This window comes from Schistocerca piceifrons, chromosome 11 (assembly GCF_021461385.2).
Source record: "Schistocerca piceifrons isolate TAMUIC-IGC-003096 chromosome 11, iqSchPice1.1, whole genome shotgun sequence".
Lineage (NCBI taxonomy): Eukaryota > Metazoa > Arthropoda > Insecta > Orthoptera > Acrididae > Schistocerca > Schistocerca piceifrons.
The window spans coordinates 50,034,200-50,056,140 of record NC_060148.1 but is presented as its reverse complement, the minus strand read 5'-3'; the positions used below and the strand labels follow the sequence as shown (position 1 = coordinate 50,056,140).

The 21,941-nt window shown below is 44.6% G+C and overlaps 1 protein-coding gene across 1 annotated transcript in view; it reads left to right on the top strand.

Moving 5' to 3' along the window:
- LOC124720402 (actin-binding Rho-activating protein-like) overlaps nucleotides 1-21,941 on the top strand; it is a 193,365-nt gene that overhangs the window by 107,635 nt on the left and 63,789 nt on the right. Inside the window, exon 3 of the mRNA XM_047245740.1 lies at nucleotides 20,509-20,659. Within this exon, the coding sequence (XP_047101696.1) occupies nucleotides 20,509-20,659 (151 nt within the window). The remainder of the gene's footprint in view (nucleotides 1-20,508; nucleotides 20,660-21,941) is intronic.

The window sequence follows — 21,941 nt, the reverse complement described above, 5'->3', positions numbered from 1 at the left end:
CCCCACAGTCGTTTAATGAAAAAAGTAAGAGCATATGGGATTATCAGACCAATTGTGTGATCGGATTGAAGAGTTCCTAGATAACAAAACGCAGCATGTCATTCTCAATGGAGAGAAATCTTCCGAAGTAAGAGTGCTTTCAGGTCTGCCGCAGGGGAGTGTCATAGGACCGTTGCTATTCACAATATACATAAATGACCTGGTGGATGACATCGGAAGTTCACTGAGGCTTTTTGCGGATAATGCAAGGTTGTAACAATGGAAAATTGCACTGAAATGCAGGAGGATCTGCAACGAATTGACGCATGGTGCACGGAATGGCAATTGAATCTCACTGTAGACAAGTGTAATGTGCTGCGTATACATAGAAAGAAAGATCCTTTATCAATATAGCAGGTCAACAACTGGAAGCTGTTAAATCCATAAATTATCTGGGAGTAGGCATTAAGAGTGATTTAAAATGGGATGACCATATAAAATTAATCATCGGTAAAGGAGATGCCACACTGAGATTCATTTGAAGAATCCTAAGGAAAAGCAATCCGAAAACAAAGGAAGTAGGTTACAGTACACTTGTTCGCCCACTGCTTGAATACTGCTCAGCAGTGTGGGATCCGTACCAGATAGGGTCGATAGAAGAGAGAGAGAAGATGCAACGGAGAGCAGCGCGCTTCGTTACAGGATCACTTAGTAATCGTGAAAGCGTTACGGAGGTGATGGGTAAACTGCAGTGGAAGACTCTGCAGAGGAGACGCTCAGTAGCTCGATACGGGCTTTTGTTGAAGTTTCGAGAACATACCTTCACCGAGGAGTCAAGCAGTATACTGCTCCCTCCTACGTATATCTCGCTAAGAGACCGTGAGGATAAAATCAGAGAGATTAGAGCCCACACACGGCATACCGACAATCTTTCTTTCCTCGAACAATACGAGACTGGAATAGAAGGGAGAACCGATAGAGGTACTCAAGGTACCCTCCGCCACACACCGTCAGGTGGCTTGCGGAGTGTGGATGTAGATGTGGATTGAAATCCGCAGCAATTTCCGGAAAGGTTGCGCTTCTGTAACGTTGAAGGATTCTCTTCACTCGTCGTTGGTCCCATTCTTGCAGGATCTTTTTCCGACTGCAGCGATGTCTGAGATGTGACATTTTACCGGATTCCTGATACTCAAGGTACACTCACGAAATGGTCGTACAAGTAAATTCCCACTTCATCGCTACCTAGGAGATGCAGTGTCCCATCGCTCGTGCGCCGACTATGGCACCATGTTTAAACTCACTTAAATCTTAATAAGCAGCCATTGTAGCAGCAGTAGCCGATCTAAAAGCTGCTGGAGACACTTGCCTCATATAGGGTGGTTCAGTTGGTTCGAATGGCTCTGAGCACTACGGGACTTAACTGCTGAGGTCATCAGTCCCCTAGAACTTAGAATTACTTAAACCTAACTAACCTAAGGACATCACACACGTCCATGCCCGAGGCAGGATTCGAACCTGCGACCGTACCGGCCGCGTCGTTCCAGACTGTAGCGCCTAGAGCCTAGAGCCGGCCGACCACAGCACCGTATTCTGTCTGTTTACATATCGCCGTATTTGAAAAACAATGTTCAAATGTGTGTGAAATTTTATGGGACTCATGAGGTGTGGTCTCCCAGACCGCGTGAAAATTATCGAACCCGCTCTGCTAGGCCAGTTCTGGTGGACTGCTTCTACACCCTCACAACCGTCCTTATATCGCCAACCCCATAATGTTTTGCTATCGGTTGCGTTATCTGCTTCTTTGTTTGTTGTTGGCACGCGTTTCTGATACGTGTTGTGGGCTCCTGGACAGCGCCTCGTGAATTACGTACCTGTTTTCTTCAGTCTAGTACAACACATGTTGGTAGGAATGTGTCAGTTTTAACGATCCTAAGGTCGATTAATTGGCAATAGGTATATAGTTGAAGATGTCAGTGATGCAGATAAAGAAACAGAACAAAAAGACGATTTTACAATAGCCAGTGGTCACAGTTCTGCTACCGAATAGGACGATGATCCAGAGGAAGATCTTCATGACAATTGTGATGCGGTATTTCTCCAATAAATTACTTAAAGCGTCAGTTAAAACCAATAGTGCTATGGGTGATGATAAAAAAAAATTAGATCCCAGAACTGATTGTCAATTTTGCAGGCTTTCTTTTCGTACTATCCACGACTGTGTAGGGAGGCTATTGAAATTTATAAACATGAAGATAATTTTAACAGAAAAGAAGAGGCCTTGAAATTAAGCGAGATATGGACAATGGCGTTACAGAGTCGATAAGTGATTTTTATCTATGATGGACTATTATCGATAGTTACATTTTATCTTCGACTAGTTTTCTCTCTGCTACTATGTGCAAGCTAGACCACGCCCACTTTCCTCGGTATTTAGGCCGCTCTCCGACCACCCACTCGTCAGTCGCCAGAACTCATCAGGACCAGCCATACGTCTGAAGACGTCCAACGTAGTAGTAGACGAAACGTTAGGAGTAGAAGAATTCCATGGACCGCTGCCATATAACCCGGAAGAATTATCAACAACAGTACCATCCGGTCGTGAAAGCCTTCATTGTATGATTTCTTTTCGTACCTATCGAATGCAATTTGCTAATTTAAGCCCTGTAATTTAGTTTTATGTGAATATTTACTTGATACAGAGATACTGCAACGTTTCAGAATGTCAAATTCGGTTCTCCAACAGTTCATTTCCGTGTGCTATTAAAAAAAGAAATAAAAAATTTTTAAAAAACACTAAAAATGTATTATGTTGTGTAGTAAGAAGGAAAATACTTCAGACATTATTTAGTTCAAAAATGGTTCTGAGCGCTATGGGACTTAACTTCTGAGGTCATCAGTCCCCTAGAACTTAGAACTACTTCAACATAACTAACTTAAGGACATAACACACATCCATGCCCGAGGCAGGATTCGAACCTGTGACCATAGCGGGCGCGTGGTTCCAGATGCTGCGCCTAGAACTGCTTTGCCACTCTGGCCGACCCATTATTTAGTGCAATAATATCAACAAGGAGTATTTAAAAAACACTTATAATTGTAAAATTTTCAAATGTGTGTGAAATCTTATGAGACTTAACTGCTAAGGTCATCAGTCCCTAAGCCTACACACTACTTAACCTAGATTATCCTAAGGACAAACACACGCACCAATGCCCGAGGGAGCACTCGAACCTCCGCCGGGATGAGCCATACAGTCCATGACCGCAGCGCCTTAGACCGCTCGGCTATCCCCGTATTTGAATATGCAGGGCTATATTAGTTTCTTTGCCTCTTGTAGCAGCCCCAGATAGTCTTTGCGACCACAAGTTCCTATGTGATTACTGATCCTTGTTGTATGCCCGACGAGCAATGTCAGTTTGTTTTAGTGGTGCGCTGTACAGTTCTTTGCTGCCACCGTAGCGACGGAGCACAGGTTGTTTGCGTGTGACTCGCATTCGCCCCGGCTGTGAAGGCTGCGAGGCCAGTGTAGCCCAGTTGGCGCAGGAAGCTGGTCCTGGCACGGAACAGCTGTGTGCGTTGGCCCTCTGCCAGCCCATCTGGAGACCGTCCACTGCTTCAGACCAGTCGCTGGTGACGCAACGCAGACGCACCGTTCCCTTGGCGAACATTCTACAGTGTCGTCAGCACACTATGCCTTCGAGGTGCTATTACTCGGGCCATATTTTTATCTCGACATTTGACCGCAAACGAGGGTAATGGAATGTAGTCGAATTAAGTCGGGTGATGCTGAGGGAATTAGATTAGGAAATGAGACACTTAAAGTAGTAAAAGAATTTTGCTATTTGGGGAGCAAAATAACTTATGATGGTCGAAGTAGAGAGGATATAAAATGTAGACTGGCAATGGCAAGGAAAGCGTTTCTGAAGAAGAGAAATTTGTTAACATCAAGTATTGATTTAAGTGTCAGGAAGTCGTTTCTGAAAGTATTTGCATGGAGTGTAGCCATGTATGGAAGTGAAACGTGGACGATAAATAGTTTAGACAAAAAGAGAATAGAAGCTTTCGAAATGTGGTGCTACAGAACAATGCTGAAGATTAGATGGGTAGATCACATAACTAATGAGGAGGTACTGAATAGAATTGGGGAGAAGAGGAGGTTGTGGCACATCTTGACTAGAAGAAGGGAACGGTTGGTAGGACATGTTCTGAGGCATCAAGGGGTCACCAATTTAGTACTGGAGGGTAGCGTGGAGGGTAAAAATAGTAGAGGGGACCAAGAGATGAATACACTAAGCAGATTCAGAAGGATGTAGGCTGCAGTAGATACTTGAAGATGAAGAAGCTTGCACGGGATAGAGTAGCATGGAGAGCTGCATCAAACCAGTCTCAGCACTGAAGACCAAAACAACAACAATAACAACAACAACATTTGACCGCAACAGCATTGCCGTCATCATTATTACTGCAATATTCTCCCAGACTGACCTCTTAAGGGGGTGATGGATTAACCAAGTAGCAGCTAACGTCATATCTAACCAAAAGAATGCAAGAATTTGTACTCAGTAATTCGTCCAATGTAGCCTCAGGGTATTATTCTGATGGGGCAGAAATCACAAACCTGGTTCCCCAGGGCTCAACCTTAGGTCCAGTATTGTTCCTCATACAAGTAAATCTCGTTATACCTGACAATTACGTTCCATGGAATAGCAGCACGTGCCGAACTAGCGTAAAAAGAGTGTCTTTTTGTACGTAAAATATGGGTCAGGTTCTCGTTTACACACATATTAAATTTAAATAGCAGAGTTCCTTAGCACTGTAACTACAAATTACCGTTATCATCTTTCTGAAAAACATTTTAATGGAAAATTTATACACCTAAAAAATTAACACTGAAACACCTAATACACCTAATAAGACACTGAAATCATTATCCCACTTCCAACGAACACCCAACCTGCTCTTGTCACAATCCTTTTAGTGCCCTAGAATTTTTTAGTGGTAGATCATAATGGGTTTTAACTGGCAATCTCCTACAGCATTTCCTCCGAAAAGAAGGGTGTATCGGTCTTAAATCCAGGTTTCGAATTATATGAACCTGCAGCTAGGACTCCATTTCCAAATATTCTCATTTCATCAAGGTCGAACACGTGTTTCGCAGTATAGCCATTTTCTTCCACAATTTGTTTAAGTCGTTATTTTGACCCTTAAACTATGAAGTGACTTTTCCGCAACGTATTCTATAAGGTGAGGTCTATGAGACCCTCATGTTTAACGCGAGAATGACACCACAAACGAAGTGAAATTTTTAATTTAAGTTATATAATACCTATTTTTACAATTATAGCCGCGCGGGATAAGCCGAGCGGTCTAAGGCGCTGCGGTCATGGACTGTGCGGCTGGTCCCGGCGGAGGTTCGAGTCCTCCCTCGGGCATGTGTGTGTGTGTGTGTGTTTGTCCTTAGGATCATTTAGGTTACGTAGTGCGTAAACTTAGGGGCTGATGTCCTTAGCAGTTAAGTCCCATAAGATTTCACACACATTTGAAAATTTTACAATTATAAGTGTTGTTTAAATACTCCTTTTTGATATTATTGCACTAAATAATGGGTTGGCCGGAGTGGCCGAGCGGTTCTAGGTGCTACAGTCTGGAACCGCGCGCCGGCTACGGTTACAGGTTCGAATCCTGCCTCGGGCATGGTTGTGTGTGATGTCCTTGGGTTAGTTATGTTTAAGTAGTTCTAAGTTCTAGGGGACTGATGACCTCAGATGTTAAGTCCCATAGTACTCAGAGCCATTTGGACCATTTGAAACTGGAACGTCGTCTTCTTTTATTAAATCTGCCTACAAGCACTTGCCTTTAGCTTCAGAAGCAGCTGCAAAAAAAAATGGTTCAAATGGCTCTGAGCACTATGGGACTTAACATCTATGGTCATCAGTCCCCTAGAACTTAGAACTACTTAAACCTAACTAACCTAAGGACAGCACATAACACCCAGCCATCACGAGGCAGAGAAAATCCCTGACCCCGACGGGAATCGAACCCGGGAACCCGGGCGTAGGAAGCGAGAACGCTACCGCACGACCACGAGATGCTGGCGAAGCAGCTGCAGAAACAGGCATCCGCTGTTGGTTGCGGTGCTTAATTCAGTGGCTTAGCTTTTGTTCCTTCAATCTTTACACTGCATCCGAGCAAGATTTGGTCACTCTAGACACGGTTAACTGAAAAGTCTACAGTTTTTAAATTGATTGTGCGTTGCCACAGAGTACTCACTAATTGTTAAGTCCCAAAGTCCGGTGAACATCAACAATACCTTTCTCATAGCGATCCAAATTTTCTCTAATTGTTTCTAACGAAAACGGCCATCATACAAGCTTCTTTCCTTCAACAGAGGCAACGGAAAAAGCATGCGAAGTTCAGAAGAAAGCGAAATCCCGAAGATTGGCTAAAATTTACAGACACGCAAAATTTGGCACGGACTTCAACGCGAGATGCCTTTAATACGTTCCACAACGAAACATTGTCTCGAAATTTGGTAGAAAATCCGAAGAAATTCTGGTCGTATGTAAAGTACTCAAGCGGCAAGACGCAGTCAATACCTTCGCTGCGCAGTGCCGATGGTACTGTTACCGACGACTGAGCCGCTAAAGCGGAGTTATTGAACGCAGTTTTCCGAAATTCCATCACCAGGGAAGACGAATGGAATATTCCAGAATTTGAAACACGAACAGCTGCTAGCATGAGTTTCTTAGAAGTAGATACCTTAGGGGTTGCGAAGCAACTCAAATCGCTTGATACGGGCAAGTCTTCAGGTCCAGATTGTATACCGATTAGGTTGCTTTCAGATTACGCTGATACAATAGCTCCCTACTTAGCAATCATATACAACCGCTCGCTCACCGATAGATCTGTACCTACAGATTGGAAAATTGGGAGGGTCACACCAGTGTTTAAGAAGGGTAGTAGGAGTAATCCATAGAACTACAGACCTATATCACTGACGCCGGTTTGCAGTAGGGTTTTGGAGCATGTACTGTATTCAAACATTATGAATCACCTCAAAGGGAACGATCTATTGATACGTAATCAGCACGGTTTCAGAAAACATCGTTCTTGTGCAACGCAGCTAGCTCTTTATTCGCACGAAGTAATGGCCGCTATCGACAGGGGATCTCAAGTTGATTCCGTATTTCTAGATTTCCGGAAAGCTTTTGACACCGTTCCTCTCAAGCGACTTCTAATCAAGCTGCGGGCCTATGGGATATCGTCTCAGTTGTGCGACTGCATTCGTGATTTCCTGTCAGGAAGGTCGCAGTTCGTAGTAATAGACGGCAAATCATCGAGTAAAACTGAAGTGATATCAGGTGTTCCCCAGGGAAACGTCCTGGGACCTCTGCTGTTCCTGATCAATATAAATGACCTGGGAGACAATCTGAGCAGTTCTCTTAGGTTGTTCGCAGGTGATGCTGTAATTTACCATCTAGTAAGGTCATCCGAAGAGCAGTCAGTTGCAATGCGATTTAGAAAAGATTGCTGTATGGTGTGGCAGGTAGCAGTTGACGCTAAATAACGAAAAGTGTGAGGTGACCCACACGAGTTCCAAAAGAAATCCGTTGGAATTCGATTACTCGATAAATAGTAAAATTCTCAAGGCTGTCAATTCAACTAAGTGCCTGGGTGTTAAAATTACGAACAACTTCAGTTGGAAAGACCACATAGATAATATTGTGGGGAAGGCGAGCCAAATGTTGCGTTTCATTGGCAGGACACTTAGAAGATGCAACAAGTCCACTAAAGAGACAGCTTACACTACACTCGTTCGTCCTCTGTTAGAATATTGCTGCTCGGTGTGGGATCCTTACCAGGTGGGATTGACGGAGGACATCGGAAGGGTGCAAAAAAGGGCAGCTTGTTTTGTATTATCACGTAATAGGGGAGAGAGTGTGGCAGATATGATACGCGAGTTGGGATGGAAGTCATTAAAGCAGAGACGTTTTTCGTCGCGGCGAGATCTATTTACGAAATTTCAGTCACCAACTTTCTCTTCCGAATGCGAAAATATTTTGTTGAGCCCAACCTACATAGATAGGAATGCTCATCACAACAAAATAAGACCTCGGACAGAAAGGTTTAGGTGTTCGTTTTTCCCGCGCGCTGTTCGGGAGTGGAATGGTAGAGAGATAGTATGATTGTGGTTCGATGAACCCTCTGCCAAGCACTTAAATGTGAATTGCAGAGTAGTCATGTAGATGTAGATGTAGAACAGGCTCACTTCCTTTACTTTTACCCGACGTTTTGCGACAGACCCTATAAAGTGCAAGACCGAAGCTCTAATATCTGAACTGACAATTCACATCACGACAAGTACGACACAAGACGCGGGGTGAGATGTGCTAATGTATTTACTGCTTCCGCGTACTGTTAACAGATGGCACCACCGGGTTTAAAAACTAAAATCACGTATATACGAAACCACGGATAACGAATGCGTGTGTCTCGAGGTCTACCTGTATATGTAAAGGAAAATGCGTCTAATATACAAGAAGCTGAATTAATTCTTTTTGCAGATGACACCAATATTGTAACCAACACAGGCGTGCTGGCCATTAAAATTGCTACACCAAGAAGAAATGCAGATGATAAACGGGCATTCATTGGACAAATGTATTATACTAGAACTGACATGTGATTACATTTTCACGCAATTTGGGTGCATAGATCCTGAGAAGTCAGTACCCAGAACAACCACCTCTGGCCGTAATAACGGCCGCGATACGCCTGGGCATTGAGTCAAACAGAGCTCGGATGACGTGTACAGGTACAGCTGCCCATGCAGCTTCAACGCGATACCACAGTTCATCAACAGTAGTGACTGGCGTGTTGTGACGAGCCAGTTGCTCGGCCACCATTGACCAGACGTTTTCAGTTGGTGAGAGATCTGGAGAATGTGCTGTCCAGGACAGCAGTCGAACATTTTCTGCATCCAGAAAGGTCCGTACAGGACCTGCAACATGCGGTCGTGCATTATCATTTAAGGAAGAGAACCACAGTTTTAACTCTTTTACAAGATGGCATCGTCTTCTGTACGTGTTTAATCAGTTTCAATATAACTTTCTTAAACTTTGCATGTGACTTGATTAGTTTTTATTGCGGTAAAAGTGAAGATACCTGAAGATACCTTTAGCGCCCCCTCCTTGAGGTTATTCTGTATCCACCACTGTGTGAAAGAACCTACTCCCATGTATCAGCAGTTCATCGCAGTTCACCGGACCAACGAAGAATACCTAGCAAATTGGTTAATTACATACGTCAATAGGAGAATCAATGTCAGAGCCAAGACATTAAGTCGATCCTCGTTCACTGTCGACCTCGGTCACGTCTTTGTACGCCGCAATGTTGAGAAACTTTTTTCTACTGTAGCAACAGATGCAGTTGTCAAGCATATATTTTGTACAGCGTGCGCTAAGTAGGATAGTCAGATCTAGGACAAAAAGACAGAGCTTGCATAACATAATCACGATCATTAAAGACGTTTATGCTCGTTTGCTTGTATTGGAGAACCTCTCCCATTAGTCCCTTTCTAGTGACTCTTCTTCAAAGAACAGCAGTTCGGTTAAGCACTGATACAATTTATGTGCGTCATCATTACCGGCATGTTTCAGTAGCTGTCAGGGCAAAAGTACAGGGATATTACAAATGATTGAAGCGATTTCATAAATTCACTGTAGCTCCATTCATTGACATATGGTCACGACACACTACAGATACGTAGAAAAACTCATAAAGTTTTGTTCGGCTGAAGCCGCACTTCAGGTTTCTGCCGCCAGAGCGCTCGAGAGCGCAGTGAGACAAAATGGCGACAGGAGCCGAGAAAGTGTATGTCGTGCTTGAAATGCACTCACATCAGTCAGTCAGAACAGTGCAACGACACTCCAGGACGAAGTTCAAGAAAGATCCATCAACTGCTAACTCCATTCGGCGATGGTATGCGCAGTTTAAAGCTTCTGGTTACCTCTGTAAGGGGAAATCAACGGGTCGGCCTGCAGTGAGCGAAGAAACGGTTGAACGCGTGCGGGCAAGTTTCACGCGTAGCCCGCGGAAGTCGACGAATAAAGCGAGCAGGGAGCTAGATGTACCACAGCCGACGGTTTGGAAAATCTTACGGAAAAGGCTAAAGCAGAAGCCTTACCGTTTACAATTGCTACAAGCCCTGACACCCGATGACAAAGTCAAACGCTTTGAATTTTCGGCGCGGTTGCAACAGCTCATGGAAGAGGATGCGTTCAGTGCGAAACTTGTTTTCAGTGACGAAGCAACATTTTTTTCTTAATGGTGAAGTGAACAGACACAATGTGCGAATCTGGGCGGTAGAGAATCCTCACGCATTCGTGCAGCAAATTCGCAATTCACCAAAAGTTAACGTGTTTTGTGCAATCTCACGGTTTAAAATTTACGGACCCTTTTTCTTCTGCGAAAAAAAACGTTACAGGGCACGTGTATCTGGGCATGCTGGAAAATTGGCTCACGCCACAACTGGAGACCGACAGCGCCGACTTCATCTTTCAACAGGATGGTGCTCCACCAAACTTCCATCACGATGTTCGGCATTTCTTAAACAGGAGATTGGAAAACCGATGGATCGGTCGTGGTGGAGATCATGATCAGCAATTCATGTCATGACCTCCACGCTCTCCCGACTTAACCCCATGCGATTTCTTTCTGTGGGGTTATGTGAAAGATTCAGTGTTGAAACCTCCTCTACCAAGAAACGTGCCAGAACTGCGAGCTCGCATCAACGATGCTTTCGAACTCATTGATGGGGACATGCTGCGCCGAATGTGGGAGGAACTTGATTATCGGCTTGATGTCTGCCGAATCACTAAAGGGGCACATATCCCACATTTGTGAATGCCTAAAAAAACTTTTTGAGTTTTTGTATGTGTGTGGAAAGCATTGTGAAAATATCTCAAATAATAAAGTTATTGCAGAGCTGTGAAATTGCTTCAGTCATTTGTAATAACTCTGTATGTTGAATTTTAGATGACAAATATGTTCTTCAGCAAAACGTTCTTTCATGTCAGTCGTCATTATTACTGGGAGATACACACATCAGTAGTTTCCCAGTTTAGGTATGGGAAACTATTGTTACGTTATTAGTAAAAATATTGTTACGAGTTTCGTAACAATATTTTTACCGAGAAATTACTATGAGTTACTATTGTTAATACTTCACAATCAACTAATCACTCTCACTCTTGACTAATCTTCACACATGCACTTGCCACAAATAGGACTTTATACTTGTTCATTCTTCAGTCTTAATATTTCTACTTCAAAACGTGAACTAGCTTTCTATTCGGCGAATAGCCCGTATTTATAACGCTCCATATCGAAGATTCTCTGTACAAGAAAACAGCAGAATATTCGCGACTTTTCTCGAACAAATGTCAGACGGAATAACGTATCAAGATCACTAGAATGGTCGAAACTTTTCTCGTAGGTATGTGTTAGTAGGTATTAAATTCGGAGTAGGTATTAAAGTCCATGGAGAAGAAATAAAAACATTGAGGTTCGCCGATGACATTGTAATTCTGTCAGTGACAGCAAAGGACTTGGAAGAGCAGTTGAACGGAATGGACGGTGTCTTGAAAGGAGGGTATAAGATGAACATCAACAAAAGCAAAACGAGGATAATGGAATGTAGTCGAATTAAGTCGGGTGATGCTGAGGGAATTAGATTAGGAAATGAGACACTTAAAGTAGTAAAGGAGTTTTGCTATTTGGGGAGGAAAATAACTGATGATGGTCGAAGTAGAGAGGATATAAAATGTAGACTGGCAACGGCAAGGAAAGCGTTTGAAGAAGAGAAATTTGTTAACATCGTGTATAGATTTAAGTGTCAGGAAGTCGCTTGTGAAAGTATTTGTAAGGAGTGTAGCCATGTATGGAAGTGAAACACAGACGATAAATAGTTTAGACAAGAAGAGAATAGAAGCTTTCGAAATGTGGTGTTACAGAAGAATGCTGAAGGTCAGATGGGTAGATCACATAACTAACGAGGAGGTATTGAATAGAATTGAGGAGAAGAGGAGCTTGTGGCACAACTTGACCAGAAGAAGGGATCGGTTGGTAGGACATGTCCTGAGGCATCAAGGGATCACCAATTTAGTACCGGAGGGTAGCGTGGAGGGTAAAACTCGTAGAGGGAGACCAAGAGATGAATACAATAAGCAGATTCAGAAGGATGTAGGCTGCAGTAGGTAATGGGAGACGAAGAAACTTGCACAGGATAGAGTAGCATGGAGAGCTGCATCAAACCAGTCGCAGGACTGAGGAACACAACAACGACAACATTCTACAGTGAGCTGTCATAGTTTAATCAGTTCTGTAAAATCCTATGCCCGAGGATGTATGATGGATAACACCTCTTTCGATTTTCTGGAGCTCATCACGTCATTCACTGGTGTGAAGCGCTGCTTTAGCTTTCTCCGACGGAATGATCGGATAGATCTGCAGAAGCGCCAACGTATTGTCGACTGAAAGAATGTGTGTATGTATGTGTGTGTGTGTGTGTGTGTGTGTGTGTGTGTGTGTAGAGTGTACTGTACTGTAGAGTGTAGTGTGCAGTGAAGTGCGTAGAGTGTAGTGTAGACTGTAGTGTTGTGTGGTCAGTGACCAGTGATGTGATCAAATGAATAGTGCAAAATAATTTTTTACAGGATGTCATTACTGTATGCATGCATTTGCGGTTAGAGTTCCGTACCTCAGTACGTGAAAACGGAACCCTTACGAGATCACTTTGTTGTCTGTCTGTCGCTCTGTCTGTTGACTGTTAAAAACCTTTTTTTCTCAGCAACGTTGTCTTGACACTGTAATAAATGCAAATTTCCAAGTCAATGCAATCGAAAGACACGGCCATTCATGTCACATACGTAGGTTGGAACTTAAATAGTGGCAACACTGCTGTGGAGACACTATGCAATGGAATCTACTGTTGTCGCTGATAGCACACATTGTTGACATTAGAGATGGGGGATCCGCTCTTGAACTGATTCATAGAGTTGAATCTTTCAAAGGAGTGAACAATCAGTGATTCAGAAAATAAGAACGGTAGCTCCAAACGTTTCCCACGGCAGAGAGAGAGAGAGAGAGAGAGAGAGAGAGAGAGAGAGACGGAGCATATCAGCAGCGCCTCTGCTGGTCACAGCACAGTGCACGCCACACAACACAGCCGGCGCCGGCCTCTGCCCTGCTTCTACCTTGGCTGCCTGCATTGTGCAGTGCCCCATTGGATTTTGTGTTTCACATATGCCGTGCCGTCTCTGTGCGTCGTCTGTCGCGTGCAGTGTCTGGCACAGCTTAACTTCGCATCGCACTCTGTCGGCGATCGTTTCAGTCGCACTTCCTGCCCTCTGGGCAGTTGATGCGAGCAACAGGACAGAGAGCCACCTAGCGGATAACATAGGAACTACTTGCAACAACCTGCTCGCAAGGGAACGGACGATTTGTCTCGGAGTGGGTGAGTGGTGGCCGTTCACCGCTCCCCCCACCCTCGGAACTTGCCCGCTCGACGGTCACCCCACCGTCTCGACTCTAGCTAGAGCGTTGAGCAAAGCAACTCAGGTGTCACTCTGGTCTCTGCGGTCTTAGCTCACGCAGCAATACAGCTCGTGGCTCGACCTGCTCGACTCAGCGCCTCTGCATCGGAGTTCGTCTCTACTGGATATTGTTCTTCGTAGTAATACCGCTATGTATATTACATTATTATGTTATGTATACATCATTTGTTTTTATTTTATTTTTATTTGTTTAAACTGATCAGATTAGGTTCCTGACGACTCCTCTTACTATAGGATTTCTATTATGGACACTCGAATTTATGCTTTAATTATGAGCGAACCGATAAACGTATTGCAAAATGTGATACACCAATATTTTCCTTGTTTTATTCTGCGTAAGGCTATATGCAGCACTTTCGTTTTACAGTCAAATTTATATATTTTTTTTCTTATTCTGGTACGGATTTTGCGATTTTAGGCGTCTTCGGAAGGAAACATTCACTTTAAAAATGTATGGCTTGCGATGTATTTGTACGAGGTTAATGAAATTTTAATACATTATAGCCAAATATATTGTTAATGTAAATCTCAAGTTACAACATTTTACGATCACCCAAAAAAACGCGATAGTGCAAAATATATCAATAATCAAAAACTTTGTCATATCATGGAAATTTCAATAAACAATACAAAATTCTTACTCATTATCTGTGTTACTTCAAAATAGGATCAAATAAGATCAAAATACAGGTATAGTACTGGAATAAACCAAGTTTAAAGGGCAATGTGCCTTCCATTTATTTTCTATTGTAAATGAGTGGTGAGTCATGAAAAAGAGCTAATTCATTTCAGGGAGTGAACAGTTCTGATCCGATCTCTGAAAAGAACAGTTTTGCCCATCTGTAGTTGACATACCTACCTCACCTCAGAGCAAATGGACTCGCCCGTCCCACGTCACCGGCGTGCGCACAATCGAGGGAAACACAGTCACTTGTGAGCGAGCGGTCTAACGTATCGGTGTCACCGTGTTTTCGAAACAGGAACAACCGAGTTGGACCAAGATTGAATGTGCTAGAAGTCGTGCAGCACGACAGCGTCATCGAGGTCTTCGAGAAGCGTGTGGGGAATCGGCATTGCCGTGCAGAACAGTGGCACGTTAGGTAAATGCCTCAAGCGAAGGTCGGCAAACTGCGGCAGACGTGCATCGGGCAGGTCGTCCCAGCGTCTCTGAAGAAGAAGTGCATGCTGTTGCCGCGTTAGTGGACAGTGATCGACGCCACACGATTCGTGACCTCGTCCACGAAACCGGATTAGCGCGTACGACTGTGCTTCGCATCCTGGAGGACCATGCAAAAAAATTGCATCACGATGGGTTCCGCATGACCTGACGGAAATGCCGAAATGGATCCGTTACGACTTTGTTCAGACGCACTTGGAGCGCTACGAGCGCGAAGGAGAGGCTTTCCCGCGCCGTATCGTAACACTGGATGAGACGTGGGCCACACCGTACGAGCCAAAACTGAAACGCCAGTCCAACGGAAGGCGTCATTATGGGCCGCCGCGAAAGTCGAAAGTGCGTCAGAGCCCCAGTATGGTGAAAGTTGTGGTGATTCTCGTTTACGACTGTAATGCTGTTATCCTGACGCATTACGTTCCCCCACGGCAGATCGTCAATGCACGGTATTACTGTTCGTTTTTGGAGCATCACCTGCGACCAGCTTTGCGAAAGAATCTGTGACACTTTCTGCGTGACCCACCCATCATTTTGCACGACTATGCGCGGGCGCATACAGCGCAAGCTGTGGCTGCTCTGTTCGGTCCATGAGACTGGGAAGTACTGTACCATCCACCGTACTCCCCGGACTTGAGTCCTTGTGACTTCGATTTGATTACGAAGATGAAGGAACCACTTCGTGGCATTCGCTTCAGAACTGTTCCAGAGATTCGACAGGCAGTAGACCGCTCCATTCGCACCATCAACAGAACAGGCTCTGCTACACCTTTCACATCACTGGGAACGGGTTCTACACAACGCTGGTGACTGCTTTGAAGGACGACGGTTCAGTCCCGCGTCCGGCCATCCTGATTTAGGTTTTTCGTGATTTCCCTAACTCGCTCCAGGCGTTCCTGTGAAAGGGCACGGCCGACTTCCTTCCCCAACCTTCCCTAATCCGATGAAACCGATGACCTCGCTGTCTGGTCTCCTTCCCCAAACAACCCAACCCAAACACTTTGAACGACAGTAACAGGTGCAAACATGTAACTCTTTTGTATCGGTTATGAATAAATAGTTACCACTGTTTAAGTTCCAACCCTCGTAATTTGATCCTCGCAAACTCATTCATCAGAACTTGCGGAACACTTCGCGTTTACCTAGAATCATGAAATCTGGCAAGCAGCGGGCTTTCACAAGTAAAGGAAAAAAAAATCCGAAAATTTTTAGTTTTTGATTGTACCACCCAAAAAACCTTTTTTGTCATATGTTTTTCGTATGTCTTCGTGTTCGTCTGTTAAAAGCACTATTTATCATGAACAAGTAGATGTATCAAGTTTAAATGTTATCTCACTTAATAAAGTCTACACTCAATTGAATGTGTAAGTAATTTATTCTTCTACGGAAACGCAATGAAAAGATACCCCCATTTACGTTGCATATTTTGATATCTTACCAGTACCGATATGGATAACACCCAAAAGTCGTCGAAATTCACTGTTCTCGGAATGGATGAAGTACCTATATACTTAAGTGTGTACTGAACCCTCGCTACACGAGTCCTGATCACACTTGTCCTTTTTTATTTTGCTTCGTTTTCTCAACTAAGCTTACATGTCTCATACTTTCATATATCAGCTGTGGATGAATAAACAACTAACTAGCCAAGGGTATCGACATAAATGGCGCATACGGTCGTCTTGTTATTTTCTGAAAGGCAAAAGTAGCAAGAACAGCATTTCACAAACAGAGAAAACCGTTAACATCGAATACAGATTTAGATGTTAGGAAAAGTTTTCTGAATGTGTTTGTATGGAATGTACCACTGTACAGAAACGAAAAATAGACAGTAAACAGTTCAGAGAACAGGAGAATAGAAGTTTTTGGAATATGATGCTCCAAAAGAATCCCGAAGACTGGATGGGTAGATAGAGTAACTAATGAAGAGAAACCGAATCGAATTGGGGAAAAAATTAAGTTTATGGCTCAGTTTTACGAAAAGAAGTGCTCGGGTCATAGGACACTCCCTGAGGCATCACGGAATGGTCAATCCGACAACAGAAGGAAGGGGGGATGGACAAAGGACTGAATTCAGTAAGGTGGTTTAACTGAATGTAGGTTTCACTAGTTATAGAGAGATGAAGAGGCTTGCACAGGGCTACAGTCGCAGGTTCGAATCCTGCCTCGGGCATGGATGTGTGTGTTGTCCTTAGGTGAGTCAGGTTTAAGTAGTTCTAAGTTCTAGGCGACTGATGACCTCAGATGTTAAGTCCCATAGTGCTCAGAGCCATTTGAACCATTTTTGATTTGCTTGCACAGGATAGACTGCCGTGGAGAACTCCATCAAACTGGTCTTTGGACTGAAGCGCACAGCAGAAATAAACAGGACAAAAATGCAAGCACAGTACTAAAAGAATCTAGTCGCTATATTCATGTGTTCTTATAATAGATCACCTGCTAGTAACAAGTGATTTGACGGATCGTGCTCTTCACTAAAACGGGTGCCAGTTGCATTGCAAAGTATATACTCATATAGTCTTAATGTAGACTAGTACCTAGTGTTCTTCACTCGAGCCAGTGTGAGACAATTTACAGTTTTGTTGGAAGGTGTTTACTGACATAGTCTTATTGGAAGGAATTTGCCAGCAACATGGTGTATCGCGTTTTGCACCAAATCTAGTGTGGCGTAATGCCGAGGTTCATTGCAAGGTATACACTGATAAGACAAAATATTATGACCACTGCCCACCCTGATATTGGATGCCACCTGATGGCCTGTAGGCACGTGACGCGGTAACGATAGTATGTAAGCGGAGCAGACATGGACTTGGGACCACCCTAGCGAAGATATGGCCTGGGATAGAGGGCAGATTATTATTACGCAGAGCCTGTGAACGAGTATCACGAAAACGGGGAAGCTGGTGGAATGTTCACGCGCTACTGTCGTGAGCAACTATGGGATGTCGGCCGCAGCTCGTGGTCTCGCGGTCGCGTTCTCGCTTCCCGACCACAGGGTCAAGAGTTTGATCCCCAGCGGGGTCAGGGATTTTCACCTGCCTCGAGACGACTGGGTGTTTGTGTTGTCCTCATCATTTCATCATCATTCATGAAAGTGACGATATTGGACTGGGCAAAGGTTGGGAATTTGTACGGGCGCTGATAACCGTTCAGTTGAGCGCCCCACAAACGAAACATCATCATCTATGGAAAGTTGTAGAAGCACAGTAAAACTACCACTTAGCGCTGAATGGTTGGACGTAAACAACTCTTCACAGAACGGGGGGTCTGTAAAGTAGGACAGACGCTGAACTGTGCCATCGCAGCCAAAATAGCACAACGCTGGTGCGTGTACAAGGGATTTGGAGCATAGTGTTCATCGTACATAACCAAACGTGGAGCCCTACATGGTCACATGTCAACATGTTGGCCTGACGACATCGTCAATTAAGTTTGCAGGGGGCACGGGACCATCAGAATTCGACTGTTGATCAATGGAAACGAGTCGCCTCTTCGGGTTAATCACGTTTTTCCTACACTAGGTGGCTGGTCGTCTCCATGAACCCTGTCACCAAGGTGCATGGCTGTTCTAAAGTTGCGGCCCACCACTGACATAGGTTGGTGGGAGCAGTGTTGGCCTATGGAAGACATTCTTCTGCGCTTCCATGGGACTTGTCGTGGTAACCAAAGCAACGCTGACAACTGCAAACCACGTGCATCCTTTCACGCTTGGTGCCTTCCCCGATGGCCATATCATCTTTCGGAAGTGTAATTATCAGTGTCTCGAAGCCAGAAACGTACTACAGTTGTTTTGAGAGCGTTATAGTGAACTCAAAATTCGACTCATGTGAATCGTATGGAGGCAACCTTGGTCGCTATCAGGCGCCACCACTGCGTACACAAAGCAGCGGCCCAGTATTTATGCGAATTACATGACCTGTGCATATGCATCTAATGCCACATATCTGTCGGATACCTCATAAGCGGAATAAGTAATGTGTTTCGTTCCAATAAGGGACAAACAAGCCATGAAGGAGGTTGTCGTAATGTTTTGGTTCATCAGTGTATGCTAATGTGCTCTCGATATACACTACTGGCCATTAAAATTGTTGCACCAATAAGAAATGCAGATGATAAACGGGTATACATTGGACAAATATATTATACTAGAACTGATATGTGATAACATTTTCACGCAATTTGGATGCATAGATCCTGAGAAATCAGTACCCATGCAGCTTCAACACGATACCACAGTTCATCAAGAGTACTGACTGGCGTATTGTGACGAGCCAGTTGCTCGGCCACCATTAAACAGACGTTTAAAATTGGTGAGAGATCTGGAGAATGTGGTGGCCAGGGCAGCAGTCGAAGATTTTCTATACCCAGAAAGGCCCGTACAGGACCTGCAACATGCGGTCGTGCATTATCCTGTTGAAATGTAGGGTTTCGCAGGGATCGAATCAAGGGTAGAGCCACGAGTCGTAACACATCTGAAATGTAACGTCCATTGTTCGAAGTGCCGTCAGTGCGAACAAGGGGTGACCGAGACGTGTAACCGATGACACCCCATACCATCACGGCAGGTGATACGCCAGTATGGCGATGACGAATACACGCTTCCAATGTGCGTTCACCGCGATGTCGCCAAACACGGATGCGACCATCATGATGCTGTAAACAGAACCTGGATTCATGCGAAAAAATGACGTTTTGCCATTAGTGCGCCAGGTTCGTCGTTGAGTACACCATCGCAGGTGCTCCTGTCTGTGATGCAGCGTCAAGGGTAACCGCAGCTACGGTCTCCAAGCTGATAGTCCGTGCTGCTGCAAACGTCGTCGAACTGTTCGTGCAGATGGTTGTCGTCTTGCAAACGTCCCCATCTGTTGACTCAGGGATCGAGACGTGGCTGCACGATCCGTTACAGCCGTGCGGATAAGATGCATGTCATCTCGACTGCTAGTGATACGAGGCTGTCGGGATCCAGCACAGCGTTCCGTATTACCCTCCTGAAGCCACCGATTCCATATTAGGGTAACTGTCATTGGATCTCGACCAACGCGAGCAGCAATGTTCCGATACGGTAAACCGCAATAGCGATAGGCTACAATCCGACCTTTATCAAAGTCGGAAACGTGATGGTACGCATTTCTCCTCCTTACACGAGGCATCACAACAACGTTTCACCAGGCAACGCCAGTCAACTGCTATTTGTGTATGAGAAATCGGTTGGAAACTTTCCTCATGTCAGCATGTTGTAGGTGTCGCCACCGGCGCTAACCTTGTGTGAATGCTCTGAAAAGCTAATCATTTGCATATCACATCATCTTCTTCCTGTAGGTTAAAATTCACGTGTGTAGCACGTCATCTTCGTGGTGTAGCAATTTTAATGGCCAGTAGTGTTGATGAGCAGCTAGTAACAAGTGACTTGATGTTCATTAACACGACTGTGGAGCTATTTCGCTGTAATTATTTCCTCATGGAGTACTACTCTAGACGCCGGCCGGTGTGACCGTGCGGTTCTAGGCGCTTCAGTCTGGAGCCGCGTGACGGCTACGGTCGCAGGTTCTAATCCTGCTTCTGACATGGATGTGTGTGATGTCCTTAGGTTAGTTAGGTTTAAGTAGTTCTCAGTTCTAGGGGACTGATGACCACAGATGTTAAGTCCCATAGTGCTCAGAGCCATACTAGTCTAGATGACCTGCCAGTAAGCAGGGTCAAGAGGTATCGTACTTTTCCTTAAGACGAATGTGCTGTCCTCAGGCCGAAGGCTGGGTCCAAGACGGAGCTGCGAGGCAAGAAGGCGTCATCGCAGGTGCACAAGGAGATGCTGGAGCTGTGCACCATCATCAGCGAGCACGGCGAGCCGCTGGAGGGCGGCGGCGCCGTCATCTTGTTCGGCGAGCTCTTCCAGGTGAGGTAACAGCCCGCCCTATCTCAACCATATGCCGAACTCCAGCCGCATTGGTGTGCTGGACAAATGTACCCGTACTCTGTATTTTGCTCGACTACGGTGCAGCGGTCACGAAGCGACTCTAGAATTCGAAATGAGGCTGGTATGTCGCTCACGCCGACACAGCAAAATTAGTGATCAAAATTTGCAAAAGTTCATTGAGCAAGGAAAGAAACGTCTGTTTCCCCAATAACAACAAAATTGTAATTGTATTTTCTTACAGGTATGAAGACTGTCAGTATGTGGGTGTTACGTTGACGAGCTGCACAACGTATTGATCTGACAAGTACACTTTGGCTCCTGCAAGAAGCAATTTCCACCCCACACTATTACAGAAATCAGACGGACGCTCCTAACGTACCAAAAAGAAATCCCTGAAAAACTTTCAGCAGTAAATATCTTCTGGAGTCGTCCGCTGAACGGAAAAGACACAAAAATATATTATTTTCTTATGTAACGAGTGGGATACTTGGGTGTGGAGTATTGAAAGTTGGTGCAAGAAAAACATTAAACGAACGGAAAATACTATTTATTGCAAAATTTAAGAAAGTCAAGTGAAACTTTTATTTATAAAGTGATACACAAATTTCCGGGTTCTTTTCGGAATGGGAGGTTACCTTTTATGTTCACACCGCACATTACGTATTGTGGTCAATACAGTGAACAAACGCTTAATCGCGAGCAACTCAATATAGTGCATCACTCCGATTCACTAGCGACAGAGGTGCTCTCTCAGAGCAGTACTGAGCAGAGACTTTGTTCCTCGCTCTCTGCATACACACACGAGCGCAATCGCACACGCTACGTGTTCCCGCTACAAGAATATCACCGGAACGACTTCCCTCAGAGCAAAAAGCGAAAGGGCATATCATCCCTTCATTCCTCCGGCTCATTGCGTCAGAAATAGTCCACCAATCAGCATTACTCTTACAAATGGGAGAATGGCTAAGCCGATCAATCCAGAAATGTATAGCATCTGTATTAGGCGTTTACTGTCCACTTGTGAGAAATCTGAAACTGTGAACTAGGTCTGTCAAAAAAATGCGTATGCCGGGGCTCTCCCAAACAATACAGTGGGTTTAGCGTTTAAGGTGAACATACAGGCTATTATCCCTTTTCTCTGGCGAAAACTGTTTTGGTCCCTTGGCAGACGGCCGGCTGGCGCAGCTTCGTGCTAACTCACCCTGCTACGGACTTTCCAGCGGGCTGGTTGCCTCCGCCGAACAAAAACTCCTGTGGTCGT